Below are 15,000 nucleotides of genomic sequence, written 5' to 3' on the forward strand. Positions count from 1 at the left end.
ATTATGATAGCATGAGATAAGGGTAAGGTTGGTTCCGCAAACCCTTTGGTAACCGCAGTGTTATTGTATTTCAATATTGCATAAAGCTATTGATGTAAGGGCTTTTTGGCCAGATTGAATGACGAACTAACAAGTGTAGTAGGCTTTGAAAGTGTAATTGAGTAAATGATAAAAAAGCAATAATTATCTTAAAACAGAAAGATACAGTCCTTTTGATCGGGAACTAACGCCGGGAGATATATATTCCCGCACTCTTGGTCCTTCGAGCCGGATACATTTTGACTCCAGAAGAAATGGCAGACTAGCTTGTAAAAGCAAAGCGAAAGACAAGAGGTGGACATAAGGCCTATGTGACACAGATCCTTCCCGAAGCAAAGGAGCTTGTTGCAACTGGACATTGTACACCAGAAACACGTACCAAGATTTACGAAATTGAAGGCAAGTCTAGAGGAACAATTAACCAGCCTTTGACAGCTAGATGAAGGGATTTTGAATGGCCTGGGGGGGGGGGGGGGGAGGGGGGAGGTATGGAGTAACTGACAAAGAAATAGCAGAAGAAGTTCGTACTGCTAGTGATCTGAGAGGAGAAATCAGTGCAACAAATATTTCCTTGGATGATCTTCTGAGGCCTAAATCTTCTGGCGGTCATCATCAAGAGCACATACAGAACGCTAATGTTAGTGAAAGTCCACAAGTTAGTCCAGCCACTTCTCAACCTAATATGCATGTCAGGCTTCCAAAATTAGAGGCGAAGCGGTTTAATGGCAAAATCGAGGAGTGGCAAGAATTCTGGGACTGCTATGAAAGCTCTATCCACTCGAATACGGCCCTTTTGAGTGTCAATAAATTTTCATATCTTCGTGGTCTCTTAGGTGGAGCCGCAAAACCAGCCATTGCTGGACTTGCCCTTACAACGGCAAACTCTCAAGTCGCCATTGACTTTTTGAAGGAAAGATTCAGGAAGGCCTTTGTGATTGAAAGAGTGCACGTACATGTGTAAACCGCCGCTTGAAAGTAAGCCCAGTCTACCACGACAAGGACACAGCAGGACTTCGAAGACTCTATGACACAGTTTAAGTCCATCATCGCGGACTGAAGGCTCTAAATGTGGAATGTGGAATGTGGAATCTACTACATGTACATACAGAGGAATTATTGTTGTGCCGGAAGGGGTGCGGAAGGGGTGCGATTGCAGATCACGCGAGGAAAGAACCATCACAAATGGAAAATGGAGGATCTGTTAAAGGAACTTTTGACTGAACTTGAATTGAAGGAAGAACATTGTCGCAGCTAGGAATCCCTATCCACAGGATAAAGACAAGGGAGGACGAGCAGTGACATTTTGTAATTCTATACCTTCATAGAGAGTTGCGCATAACAAATGTGTTTCTTGATGATGATGCAAAATAGATTATTTATTATTAAAAAAAGCAAATATACAAAAGATCAACCCCCCCAATTTATTTTAAGAAAATTAAAAAAATTTGTAATATTAAATTTCAACAACAAACTAAGTAAATGGCAACGAGAAGTATTTTTGCACCAAGACCACAGGGGAGGAGTGATCATTGACCACAGCCGCAATTTGTTACGATGTATTTTGAGGTTGTGCTATTGGATTGATGAGGAAGTAAAAACAACACGAATCCCAAAAAGCAGTCAAGTGCATCGTTTCTAACTTTATTTAAGAAGCGAGAATGCAATTTCCTTCATCTGCGGCTTTTGTTAAGGTCAGCTCTGGATTTGAGGGGAAGCCAAATAAACATGCAACGAATTGCATACCAACGGCCCATGCAAGTGTTGTGAGATGGGGACTACGGTTTATCGTCCTTTTCATGGAAGACTAGAAAGTCTGACCATTTGCAGATGTCGTTACAAAGGCAGCACTTTCTCTTCAGTTATTTAAAGATCCTGAGTGTTAGTCTGACCAGCCATTTGATCCCGCGACCTCCTGCACGGAAGTCCGATTAGCCCTACCAGGGTGACATAAGACAGGCCAGGCCAAAAAGGCATGCTAAGGCCTCAAGAGGATGACGTATGCAAAACATGACCTGCTTCCAACTGAGTGGCTTCATAGCTCAGTTGGTAGAGCATTGCACCGGCATCGCAGAGGTCATGAGTTTAAATCCCGTTGGATCCGCATGAATTTTTCAGGTGTCTGTAAGAGACACTTGCTTAAATTGTCCAGGCAAGTGCTAGAATTACTTCTCTCTTTCATTTAAAAGATTTTTCTGCTTGAAACTGTGCAAAATGTGGGGTGGTCCTCAGAGGTAGTCAATGGACCGGGTCTGCCGGGGTGGTCCATGCACCTGGGGTCCATGTTTTGTATACGTTGTATTTTTAGTCACATTTTTAGCTCATTAAATCTAGGCTAAAATTTAGCGGCAATATGTCAGTTTTTGAAGGGTCGTCTTTATTAACGAATTTCCCGAGAATAAGTTGATATTTGAACAAACCAAATATGTGATGATTGTTTGAGCATAATAGATTTTTCAAGTGTCACAATTGCTGTGAATTTGCAAATTTGTTTGATCAATGCTGACATTCGCTCTTAAAAGATTTTACTCTAGCTTATGCCAAAAGATTTTACTTGTCAATGGGGGAGGTCCAGGGTGGTTCAGGTGTCAATGGGTTAATGTTTCAGATATTTTTTTACTTAGTAATGTCAATACAAATGCTAGCAAGGTAAAAAGGACTATTGTGCGATCAGTCATTTGTGCAATTTTTTCCTGAGTTGTTTTAAGCCTGTTTGACTAGGTTTCAGAGTAAGAAAACCACTTTTGTTGCTGTAAAGAGAATTTGAACATTAGGGAACAATAAGCATCTATGCTTAACTTGGATTTATAAAAAGACAAATCATGACCTTGGCTCAACTAAACTGGATTGGAAGCACAGTTAAGCTACATACATAATTATGAAAATAGCTAGTAGTTTCTTGCACATGTTGTTTATGTCACAAATTTGACAGACGATGCGATCATGTCTTCTGATTCAAAGAAAGAGCAGGTGTTTTCACTTTGATATTTAAAATAAGTTGCTGATCTTCGGTCAATCTTCTGCTACTGACATGAACATTTCATTTTTGTTCACATAGTTTTTTTACTTTACATGTAATGTCAGGAATTCTGATTCAGCAACTTGAAAAAGAGGATTTGTTTGTGCTGTTGGGCCCTTTCTATGACCATGACATGTGACCTTGTCAATCATAAAAAAATGGTCATGGTATAAAGTAGATGCCAGAAATGGAAAGAGCCTGATCAAATTAGTAAGAATGTCAATTTTGAGGCCAGTGACATTTAGTGAGAGATTTTACAGTCACTGTGATTTTAATACTTTAAAAAAAAATAGTAACAGTGGAAAACAGCTGCTGGATGGCAAGCCTGAAAATTGACATTCTTACTTATTTCATCACTCTCTTTCCATTTCTGACATTGCTTTTGTACCACAACTTTTTTTTATGATTGACAAGGTCACATGACGCGGTCATGCAAAAGGGCCTATAGTCAACTCTTTTAGACTGAAAACTAGAACCAGGGCTCATAGGTGCAGGATACTAGTGCCTCGAACTTGATTGTTTACAAAAACGAGCAGTCCGCATGTTTCCAAAGGTAAATCATTTTTAAAATGATGCATAGATTGAGGTTTTTTTTTAAAAAAAATGTATTTTGGTTCATTTTGTGAAATTTGTGCGATAGCTCATAAATTGTGCGAGCGGATGCGATTTGAGGTAGATTTTGGGAAATCGCACAATCGGTTAAAATTAGAAGCACTGACCATAGCAGTTTTATTTACAGCCATGCCTGTTGCTTTGATCAGTGCATCCCACTTGAAGACCTACTTGGCATCTTGTTTTCGTTTTAGAAATATAGGTTTCCACTTTGTACTTTTCACGTTTAATATCATTAAATTAAGCAAATGACTTTCGTTTGGAGAGTACTGTATTTAAATAACATGTGAAAAAACAAGTTTATTGTAGTTGATTGATAGAGGGCATGTTATTTTAATGCAGTGACATCATTGTGCCTCTCACCTAAAAATTCCATAGATAATACTATAAGCTCATAATTGTTGTTTTTCTGCAGTGTCTTACTGAATCCTTTCTCTGAAAATTTTATGATAGAGAGAACTGCAGCTCCACAGATGGATGTTCGACTAGTGAGAGTTTTTAGAGGGTGAGTGACTGTGATTTAAGGTTTTCGTGTTCCTGGCAGAAATAAGTTAAATTAACGTAGTTTTTTCGCAAACAAGCTTACCTGCTTAATCTTTACTCTGTATTGTCACTTAATATTGATAATGAAATTACTTACCTCCGGCCTCAGTAAAATTAATAATTAAAATATTAATTTTCATCTTGGGGATTATTGAATGATGTCGGTTGAGTACCTGAGTATGAGGTGAATAATAAATTGCTCACAGCTGACGAAAAGCATTGGCTATATCACCTAGAGGCATCAGCTACTCTTTCCCTAAATTGAGATAATTAAAGACAGATTCTTTCATCATCGTCATTGTATTTCCCACTGGGCACATGTCTGGCCTTGGGGCGCTCCTGGTGGGGTTAGATTTGCATCCACCAGTCGCGTCAGATCTGTTTTTGTCATCATAGCTCTTGTCACTTGAGCCCTGTCCACACCTAGAAGTTTTTCCATTTTTTTCCATACTTTGTCTTACATCCTTGTGTCAAACAATAATTGAAACCTAAGGTAAAAGTTCATTTTGACGATGACAACAGTTGGGTGGTCTACACAAACCGGTCGCCCACTTCAAATTCTATTGAAAGCCCTGTGCTGAGTCGATAAGTTACATGTATAACTTACAGTAATAGCATAGACTGAGTGAACCAATCAGAATGCTAGAAACACAGTACAACAAGATTGAAAATTACAGTGTAACAATATTGGAAGAGCTTGGGGTATACATGTAAGGAGCTCTTGTAGAATTTTTGGCTATTTTTCGATTTTGCTCAAAATCAGCTGTAATTTTGCAAATGGCCTAGAATTGATCTTAAGAACGTTGCCCCTTTGAGGAAAATGGAAAACGGCTAAAAATATTATAGATACCTGAGCCCTTCAATTGTGATTAAAATATAATAAAATTATTAGAATATTGTTGTATCTTGCATTAATTTTTATGTGTGTTACTATTGTTTTTATATAGAGTGGGACAAATTTTGGCAAAATACAGGTCTGGAAAGGTGCCAAAGGCCTTTAAAGTGGTTCCATCTCTCACCAACTGGGAAGATGTAAGTTGCTCAGTAAAGCATTTTTGACTTTTAAGTGTATTTTCGATTGCAGAGTAGTCGTAAATCTCAACCAACAAACCATTCTGTAAAAATTTAATATACAGACTGTAAGTGTAGTACAGTAGTTTTTGTCATGCTGTTCATTATGTATGTTTTGGCTACTGCATTGTTTCATAACTCTGCTTTTTTAGACTAAAATCATTGTGAATTCAGATATACAGTAGCTTGCATGCATCCCTAGAGAGATTTCTTTGGTCAGGGTGTTAATACAATGTACATGTACAAGTAGGTACTAGACAAGTTAGCAAAAGTCGCTTAGGTCCCGATATCTTGCTAGTGTTAACAATGAAAAGACAAGTTTTGCATCGTGAGCACGCGCATTTGAAAGTGCCGGGTTGCTCGTTAGTTTTGAGCACGCTTCCAACTAAAAAGTTGCCTACGTTTTTGTCCCGTTTGAATGAAATAAGTGGAGGTTGCGAAAAGATTCTACCAGTCTCGGGATCATTTTGGAGTAATTTAAAATTATTAAGAATGATACTTTTGACTGTGTGATTATGAGGATGGAAAGTGAGGGTGAATGGAATTCTGTCATTCTTATCTTTTTGTGACGTTTGTCGTGATGACTGTTGATCAAATTGTTGGGCGCGATGATGGCCCGCTTTGACCACAGAGACAGGAATTTTTGTATACTACTTCCCCACCGACGTAGCACCACAGTTTCTTTAGAAACTACCGCATTCATTAATGTTGTTTTGTTTGGAGCTTTTAAAATTGAACTGTAATGTCCTTTCGTTTTCAGGTATTGCATTTAACTCAACCCGAACGATGGACTGCAGCTGCAATGTTTCAGGCAACAAGGATATTTGTGTCAAATTTAAATGCTAAAATGGCACAGAGGTATTTGTAAAACGTTTAATACTTTAAATCAGTTATAGAGTTTAACGTGTTGATCCAGTAGTTTTCTTTTCATATCCAGTTCTATGATAACTCTGGTCAGCAGCTGTCATGTTCAGTGATGAAAATAGATGAATAATTTTCAAGCAGTACTGCACTGTACATGTATGCTTGGTAGAAATCCGTGGGATTGGTAGTATCTGCAGCATGACTGTAAATCTCTGGTTTCCCTTGAAAAGTGCAAATTTTCTACATTATTATTTCATTCATAATACATGTACAATGTATTAAGAAGCTTGATGTAGATATCCAATTGACAAGTAAGCCAAATGAATTACCGGTAGTGAGTTTTTTTCTGTTTTTCCAATTTGCAATGGCATTGGAATACATGTATCTTGAATGAGCGACCAAGTTGGTGGACTCAAAATTCAAGGGCTGGGCACCAGGCAAATTGACTGACTATTAAAATGGCTTTGTCTGGTTGTTTTCATTATCTCCATTTACTTTCTTGTGCTAAAATATGACATATGCATCTTGCAATATCTAGAGGACCTCCTATTCAAACACTTGATGAAACCCCTTTGAGCATTGTACAACTGTAAGACACTCTTTACTTTCCAGAAGTACATGAATATTAATAAAAATTAATTGTTTTAAGACACAGCTTACTGCTGAAATTTTGTCAAAAGTTATAAATAATTTTATAACTTTTTATAATTTTATAAAGAAGCCACTTACAATAATTTCATATGGCTGTCAGTATACAATTTATTGTTGCTATTCTATAAATTTTCTTTCTTGAGTAAGAACAACAGTTGTACACTGTAGTTAAGTAAATTATTTTTCCTTTTTTCCTCAGATTCTTCAATTTGGTGTTACTTCCAAGAATAAGAGATGATATTGCAGAGTACAAGCGTCTTAATTATCATCTCTATATGGTATGGCGACTTAAAATAAATAACATATCTGTGACAGTATTTTGGCATGAGTTGGGAGTAATCTACTGTACTACTGCAGTGCCTTTTTGTAGTGTACACCTTCACATTCTAACCATTGGTTTCATTTTGTGCGTCCATCAATCACTTTAGTTTTGGATTTTTTTTTATTTTTATCCACTTTGCCGTTTTGGGTTTTAAAGGGTCCACTGCTTCTTTTGGTGAAATGATGCTGTTGATGGCTTCGAAAAAATTAATGCAATTTGGGTCACTTTCCCCAAAAAAGTCAAATAATTTTTTAGTCTAAATTAATCTGATCAGTGCTTTGTCATCTTTATAGTCTTTGCAAAAAGCTCTCTTCAAACCTGCTGCCTTCTTCAAGGGAATTTTATTGCCTTTGTGTGAGGTGGGTGACCCTTAAATGTGCTATTGTTATTTTACTTAGTCCTTTAGAAACTAAGGGAAGGATTTATGGGTCACCATCTTTCTCTTTCATATGTTAATAATATCTCACCCTGCGAGCAGAGCCGGTCCAAAACTCGCCAGAGGGCGAAAAACAAAGGCTCTGCAGAAAACTGGCCAAGTCTTTTAAGTCGCCGCAGCCCAAATTTCTGGGCTGGTCAATCCGGTCACACCGGTTTAGGCAACGCGCGCATCATATTTCTGACAAAAATCGAGCCTTCAATACGAAAATCAACATGGCTTCTTGGAGTGTGATCGAGACTTGGCCAGGGTTTGAAACTGTCTCCAAGCAACAGCTTGCGCATACTCAAGTCCTTTCTCTCTCGTCGAGTTAAGAAAGGCTCTGCTAGCAGGTTGGTAATATTTGTGCTATTTTAAATTTACTCAATCTTTTCTTCTCATTTATTGACGACTGGAAGCAGGTTAAAATGAAGTCCTAAAGGGATACCTATATAGCAACAACTGTTAAGTTGTCCCAACTGGCTGGAGGCAAACCAGTTGGGTATTAACAAGTGCAATTGAGAAATTGAACCAGGGACTACATTTGTACCTGGATCAAATTCAAGAAATGGTCAAAACGGGTCTTGAACCTTGGATCTTGCCTCCGACAAGTACTAGAACTTGAGTCACTTATGAAAACACTATTAGTAGGTTAAAAAGACCCAATTCCATTCGACATTTTTTAAAAAGCATGTTCTTGAAGAGTGCGACGAAACGAACCTTACTCGTATGCGAATAAATCAGGGTACATATAGGTCATCAAGGTAAGTTTCGAGATATTGCTTAACATTTCTAAGCAATTTTATTACCGGTTTTCGCGATTTTCGATCACAATCTTATTTCCGGTCACCTGTTATAATTCATGAGCTGATGCTTGTGTGGCTTAAGTGCGTCTTCTCACCCTTTTGAGCCTCCTTAAACAGTATTTTAAATTGTTCAATATAGTGCCTCTCTTAAAATAGGAAAAGAAATGTTAAGTTTTCGACCTGTGATATTGCGTATCCAGCTTTCTGATTGGTTCACTCATTCTCGGCTATCAGGTCATATACCATGTGACCTAATATGGAAACTGATTGTTTCAAGTGTTGCTAAGCTGGAAACTGATTGCCTTTAATTTCCAAGAGTCCAAGCGTTCTGAATTTATTGAAAATTTAATTCCATTCACGCTTGTTGGATATGAGCCTGGTTATAGCCAACTCAGCGCTACGAGCCTCGTTTGCTATTTGCCATCTCATATCCGGCGTGCGCTCATGGAATAATTGTTAATTCTCTTTTTCCTTTATTTACAGTCCAGAACATGTACCCTTCGTGAGGCCATTATCATTGGTAGTGTAATCTCAAGGACAAGTATTCCAGTTCTTCATTCAAGTGCTGCAATGTTGAAAATTGCTGAGATGGACTATTCAGGTAATAAGAGTTACATATCATTTTATACAGTTCTTTTCGTATCCATCCAATGACTTTATATGATGAATGAAATGGTGATTATGGGACCCTGTGATTACCGTATCTTACTCCAAAGGTTTTTTACGTTACCAACAGACTGGCCAGCACACACAAACCTGTGGTCCTGGAGCTGTTTACCTTTCACTAGCCATTTAGACTGCGACCAGTCGCTCTTGCTCTAGAATCGTTAAATCGAACACGTACGTTGAACTTTTGATGACTGAAACTGCAGGTCGCAAATACCGCGGGTGTTGGTTAGAGTGAAAAAAGAGACTGCAATGGTTTCATATTGCGTTTTGGAACCCCGACCAGAGTTTTCTTATTGGTTGATCTCGGGAGAAGCGATGACGTCAACTTTGATAAATGTCAATTCGCGGTAAGTTGGAGACCGTTTACAGTGAGACAAAACAAGAACAGGAGCCGCATTCGCTCTTCTTGAAAGCAAGATGTTTTGGCGATTCTGCCCACAGGTTTCATTAAAAGCTTCGTTAGTCAAAGTTTCAGTGTTGTGAAAAGAGATATCGACGCTATTGCGCCAACCGTGTTTATTATGTCGTACCACAAGGATGTTGCGATTATCGCTAAATCGCAGAAATAGTATACACCGATTTACAGGTACTATTCTCCGATTTTATACCTCTAAGATCTTTACCTATTTTACGAGTAAAGCCTCCGATTCTACCAATTTTTCGCTCTAACAAACGCCCGCGGTATTTGCGACGCGCAGTTTCAGCCATTTTGAAGTGTTCGCTGGTTTCAACGATTTAGAGCAAGAGAGACTTCTCGCAGTCTACTAGTCATTGTGAAGTTCTTGTAGCTTGATGTCCTCTGTTCCCAGGTTTTGTGGAATGATTACTAATTTTACATGTGTTTTTTTGTAACTGTAGGTGCAAACAGTATTTTCTTGCGCCAATTTTTGGACAAGAAGTATGCTTTACCTTACAGAGTTATTGACGCTGTTGTGTACCATTTTTTACGGTGAGTGTACTTTCTTGTGTTTGTCTGCGCACGAAATGCCCATAAATGACAGACAATTGGATGAAGGTGATTGAAATATTTAGAATTGAGCAGATCAAGGAGTGATCCATGGTTGCCCTCAGGGGATGTTTTTAGTTGACCAGTGGTAATTATAAATACGTAAATAGATCTTTGGCCTTTGATTGATGTAGCAGATGTGAAGTTTTAGGTCTCCATTGTTATTTTGTAGTCTAGTTCAAGTGATAATGGCGAGGTCGAAATGTTACGTTTCATTTATAAAGTACGATTCTTTGTTTTTCATTTGTTACGGACGCATTTAAATCCTCTCCGTTTTGAGGGGCTGTTTTCTTAGCGGTTCGCTGTGTTACGGATGTTCTTTTGCGATTTTTGTAGATTTAAGCCGTCCATTCTTCTATAATTTCTGCTCCACTTTTCTTGTTGATCTTATCAGGGTAAACTCTTTTTTATCAGCCCCGACTTTGCCTCTGAAGTTGTTGACTCTTGGTGTTGCTGAAGTTCTCATTGTAAGGCCTAGAGTCAGTTATAAGTCTTCGCTACATGCACAGAGATCCTCGTAAACAACGCCATCTTATTAATTCGGGTCAACATGGTTTCTCTGCCTCACATGGTAGTATAAATGTTGTCTCCGAATGGAAAATAGCGTGTACATCTTGTTGTAGGAATGAATGTGTTTTTAAGAGAGAGGCAAGAGGGGTGAGGGTAGTGAGTAGGAGTCAGTGTTATATCGGACCTCTATTCGAACTAACTGTGCTATTATAGGTGCTCCTGAATGCATCTTGATTTCAACGATTTTTTTCTCTTGTTTGAGATGAGGGAAGGATAAGTTACAAGACTTTTTTACCGAGTGCTGTAAATCATCATAACAATTGTTGATTGATGTGCTTTTGCTATTATACTGGGGTAGAATAAGAATTAGAATAAGAAGGAATCGACTCTTACCATCGGTGCGGATTGTTTTGCGTTGTCAATGGTAAGACGCCCTTACACAATTGGACCATCATCTGTTGTACTCGTTATGTGCACATCACTACATGTATGTACTCTGTATAACGATAGGCCACGTCCGTATTCACTTAAAAGCTGGCATTTTATTCAGTCTTTTGACAGTTTCGAGCAGTTGTAGATTTCTGTATTCCCGTTATCCACTTTACAAAAAGTTGGATGCAGTCGTACTTTACTTTCTCATTTTAGGTTTTTATCCGATCAGCGCGACCTTCCAGTACTTTGGCATCAAAGTTTGTTGACATTTGTGCAAAGGTAACGGTCATAAAATATAACAAAAAATAGTTTCTCATTCAAGTGTAGTGGAGTCGTGTTAGTGCTGTCAATGCTTTTCAATATTAAATGTGCTGTTGGAAATTAATTTCCTTTTGACTCTGCGAATTTGGATGCTGTTCTGATATCTTAAGCAAGGCTACATTCATTTTGATCTTGTGGTTTGATTTCAGATACAAGGAAGATATATCCAGTGAACAGAAGGATGCTCTTATAGAGCTGTGTAGAGTACAGGTCCACGCACAGGTAATTAACAGGAGCAGAAGCAGAGGCCATCCGTTTTGATCCACAGAACGTCGGCTTCTGAAAGCGATTTCTTAAACCGAATTTGTGGCGCAGTGGTTATGGCGCTTGCCTTGAGATCCGGGGATCCCTGGGTTCAAGACACGTCCTGGCCACTGGTTGAATTTGTTCGTGGTAGTCCCTGGTTCAGCTGCACGTGTAAATAGCCAACTGGCGCGCCTCCGGCCAGTTGGGATTCTTAACAGTAGTTGTTGAATGTTCTGTTCTGTCGTGATTGTGTTTCATTGGCCCTGAAATGCCCCTAGGGAGAGTGGTCCATTAAGTATGTATCGTATCGTATGTAAATTGGGTCTTCAAGATCAGAAAAAAGAACCCAACACGACTGATTAGTTTGATGCCTTGAAAGCCCTTCCTTTTAAAGATACGAAGGTGGCACCCGAAATATACTGTGTTGCAGGTTGTTTGGAAACAGTGCCCAGGTTCTAATTGTTGTCTAAACCAACTGTAAGATATTTTCCAATCGTAGATTACTGCCGAGGTTCGTCGAGAGCTTATTCATTCCAAGTCAAGAGGAGAAGAAGGAGAATCGATGGATCTATAAACAATACTGGGGATCTCCCGAAATAAATCGCGGAACCTTGAATTTTATGAGGAGGAGCAATTTGACCCAGTGCCCTCTCGCTTTTACTTACTTCCTGTCAGTGACACATGTTCCTAAAAGCAACAGATCACCCTGTACATCCCATAAACTGTTTCGTTCTCCAATTTGACAGTAAAAGTAAAAAAGGACTGATAAAAGTAATAAAACAAAAATTATAATGTATGGATTGTCTTTGATGTTACTCACCTTTGTAAATTTCTGGTCTCTGAATTTCTCGGATAAACGAGAAGAAAACTCGAGCGAGGCTACCTTTTTACTTAAGAGCTCGAATCTTCAGGAATTTGAATCGGTCACGTGTTGCACGTTTTCTTTGGCAAGTTAAGCCCGCCGCACACTTAAGGAAAGAGCTGAGCAAACTGCCTTGCGAGGCGGTTTGCTCAGCCGTTTCCTCACGTGTGCGGGGAAATTGTGGTGAGAAATTGGCCTCGCGAGGCCGTGAGGATAAAATCAAACATGTTTGATATTTTTGGCCAGGCGAGACAAATTCCTCAATGTGTGCGGCCATCGTGAGAATCGAGCTGAGCTTGGTTTAATCAAGCATCCAATAAAAATACGTGGCATACTCACGTGACTCCAGCGGTTCAAGATTGTGTCGGAAGAAGAAATTCCGACGTCACTGAAGTCATGTGAGAATGCCCTGTATTTTTATTGGATGCTTCATTGACCAAACTCAACTCGATTCTCACGATGGCCGCACACAATGAGGAATTTGCCTCGCGAGGCGAAAAATATCAAACATGTTTGATTTATTCCTCACGGCCTCGCGAGGCCAATTTCTCACCAAAAGTTCCCCGCACACGGTGACAAAACGGCTGAGCAAACCGCCTCGCGAGGCAGTTTGCTCAGCTCTTTCCTCACCGTGTGCGGCGGGCTTAAGTCAAATGAAGAAAAAGGAAAATATATATTTTCCCTCCCCCCCCCCCCTCCCCCCTCCCTTCCTTGATACGGGCTCAACCTGTAGCCTCTGAGAGGGGGGAGGGGGGATGCGGCTAATGGACTGTTAAGGAGACGAATTAAACGTTGCTCTCCCTGGAAAAACTCTAAGTAAACAACTTCAAGTCGTTTGGTACAGTTTTCTTATAGAACCTTGAAATATACGAAAAGTTACAACGTTGGTATAGTAAATATTTGTTTGCGGATGAATGAGTGCTTCACAACTCAGAAGTATTTTTGTTTTATCATGGGCTGTGACCAATAATTCAAACGTGTTAACACATCTTTTGGCACCAAACGTTGCGGCGTCCAACTAGAAAGCTCTGCTCCTTTAGACACCGCACACCTCAACCTCGTTCCCAGGACCTTTTCCCTGGCTTGGGAAAAGGTCCTGGGAACGAGGTTGCGCACACCTATTAATAGGAAGGGAACTTAAGCAACGACAACGGCGACGGCAACGAGAACGTCACAAATTTGCATATTTAGCAGGCAAAAACAATAGCTTTACACGCCCTGCACGTGCGTTTTTCATTTTTGCCCATTTCTTTGCCGTCGTCAGCAAAACTACAACGTGAAATAGCCAAATTTGAGGTTTTATGGACAACGTCATTACTTGAGGATAAATTTTCATTTTCTGCCCTTAATTGAGCGCCGTTCCTACGAGCGTCATTTTTGAGGAACTACCACACCCCCGTCATATTAAAAAAGTTAAAATAATAACGAAGCGATTACAATAACGCGAATTTACATTTTGAGATGACGTTCTCGTTGCCGTCGCCGTCGTCGTTGCTTAAGTTCCCTAATAACAATAATATAATAATATATATAAATTTATATAGCCCTTAAACTATAGAATATTCTAAAGCGCTTTACAATGAAAAGACATAAATAAATAAATAATATTTACAAAATATATAAATATAATGCTTACGAACGTAATCTGATTCATAAGATGTGGATATAAAAACATCAAAAAATATGTACATATAGATACAAAATTATAAATATATAAAATAAATCTAAATGCATAAAAGAAAAGAAAATATATATATGTAAACTGATCAAAAACGTTCAAGACAATTGTGCAATTAGGAGTGAATGGTAAGCCTTTTTAAAAAGATAGGTCTTAAGATTTCTTTTTAAAGTCTCCAAATTTGCCGATAGTCTAATGTCAAGTGGTAAATCGTTCCATATTCTTGGTCCGGCTATAGCAAAAGCACGGTCACCTGATTTTGATTTAGATCTTGGTATGAACAGTAGTTCTTTATCATCAGATCTAAGTTTATATCTCCGTGTTGGCTGAATCTGAAGTAAATTAGTCAGGTACACAGGAGACAAGCCATTTACTGCTTTAAACACTAATAGAGCAATTTTGAATTCAATTCTCTGCTTCACTGGAAGCCAGTGTAGTTTTATAAGCGATGGTGTAATGTGGTCGTACTTGGGAATAAAGCATATGACTCGCGCAGCTGCATTAAGCACCTTCTGAGGACGTTCTTGCTGATATGCAGGTAGGCCAAACAGTAGCGAGTTACAATAGTCCAGGTGCGATGTTACAAAGGCGTGGACTAGTATTTTAGTAGTGTCGGTTGAAAGAAATTTTCTGATCTGTCTAATGTTGTAAAGTCCTCTGAAGGCTTTACTACAGGTCTTGTTGATGGGATCATTCATAGACATTTTATCATCAAACCAGTCACCAAGATTCCTGATGCTGGTCAAGGGTGCTATGTCAGCTGTCCCCACTTTCACAGAAGGTATTTCCACTTTAGCTAACTGTTGGCGAGTACCAATAATGATAAACTCAGTTTTGGTGACATTGAATTTTAGTTTGTGAGAGATAAGCCACGCACGAACTTCAGCAATGGCAGCACATAACGCAGATAGTGCACGATCCATCTCTTCAGAGGATG

General features: G+C 39.1%; 2 protein-coding genes across 2 annotated transcripts in view; one reads left to right on the forward strand and one right to left on the reverse strand.

The window, feature by feature from the left end:
- The window catches only part of LOC137999828 (bystin-like), a 28,455-nt gene extending 16,138 nt beyond the window's left edge, over positions 1-12,317 (forward strand). The window contains exons 4-13 of the mRNA XM_068845766.1: positions 4,121-4,172; positions 5,158-5,242; positions 6,042-6,139; positions 6,996-7,074; positions 7,412-7,477; positions 8,823-8,940; positions 9,867-9,957; positions 11,170-11,235; positions 11,427-11,499; positions 12,023-12,317. Coding sequence (XP_068701867.1) covers positions 4,121-4,172; positions 5,158-5,242; positions 6,042-6,139; positions 6,996-7,074; positions 7,412-7,477; positions 8,823-8,940; positions 9,867-9,957; positions 11,170-11,235; positions 11,427-11,499; positions 12,023-12,097 — 803 coding nt within the window. The 3' untranslated portion in view covers positions 12,098-12,317. The remainder of the gene's footprint in view (positions 1-4,120; positions 4,173-5,157; positions 5,243-6,041; positions 6,140-6,995; positions 7,075-7,411; positions 7,478-8,822; positions 8,941-9,866; positions 9,958-11,169; positions 11,236-11,426; positions 11,500-12,022) is intronic.
- Positions 12,318-14,161: 1,844 nt separating this feature from the next.
- Positions 14,162-15,000, reverse strand: part of LOC137970193 (uncharacterized) — a 909-nt gene continuing 70 nt past the window's right edge. Inside the window, exon 1 of the mRNA XM_068816716.1 lies at positions 14,162-15,000. This exon is cut by the window's right edge and continues 70 nt beyond it. Within this exon, the coding sequence (XP_068672817.1) occupies positions 14,162-15,000 (839 nt within the window).

This window comes from Montipora foliosa, chromosome 1, assembly GCF_036669935.1.
Source record: "Montipora foliosa isolate CH-2021 chromosome 1, ASM3666993v2, whole genome shotgun sequence".
Classification (NCBI taxonomy): Eukaryota; Metazoa; Cnidaria; class Anthozoa; order Scleractinia; family Acroporidae; genus Montipora; species Montipora foliosa.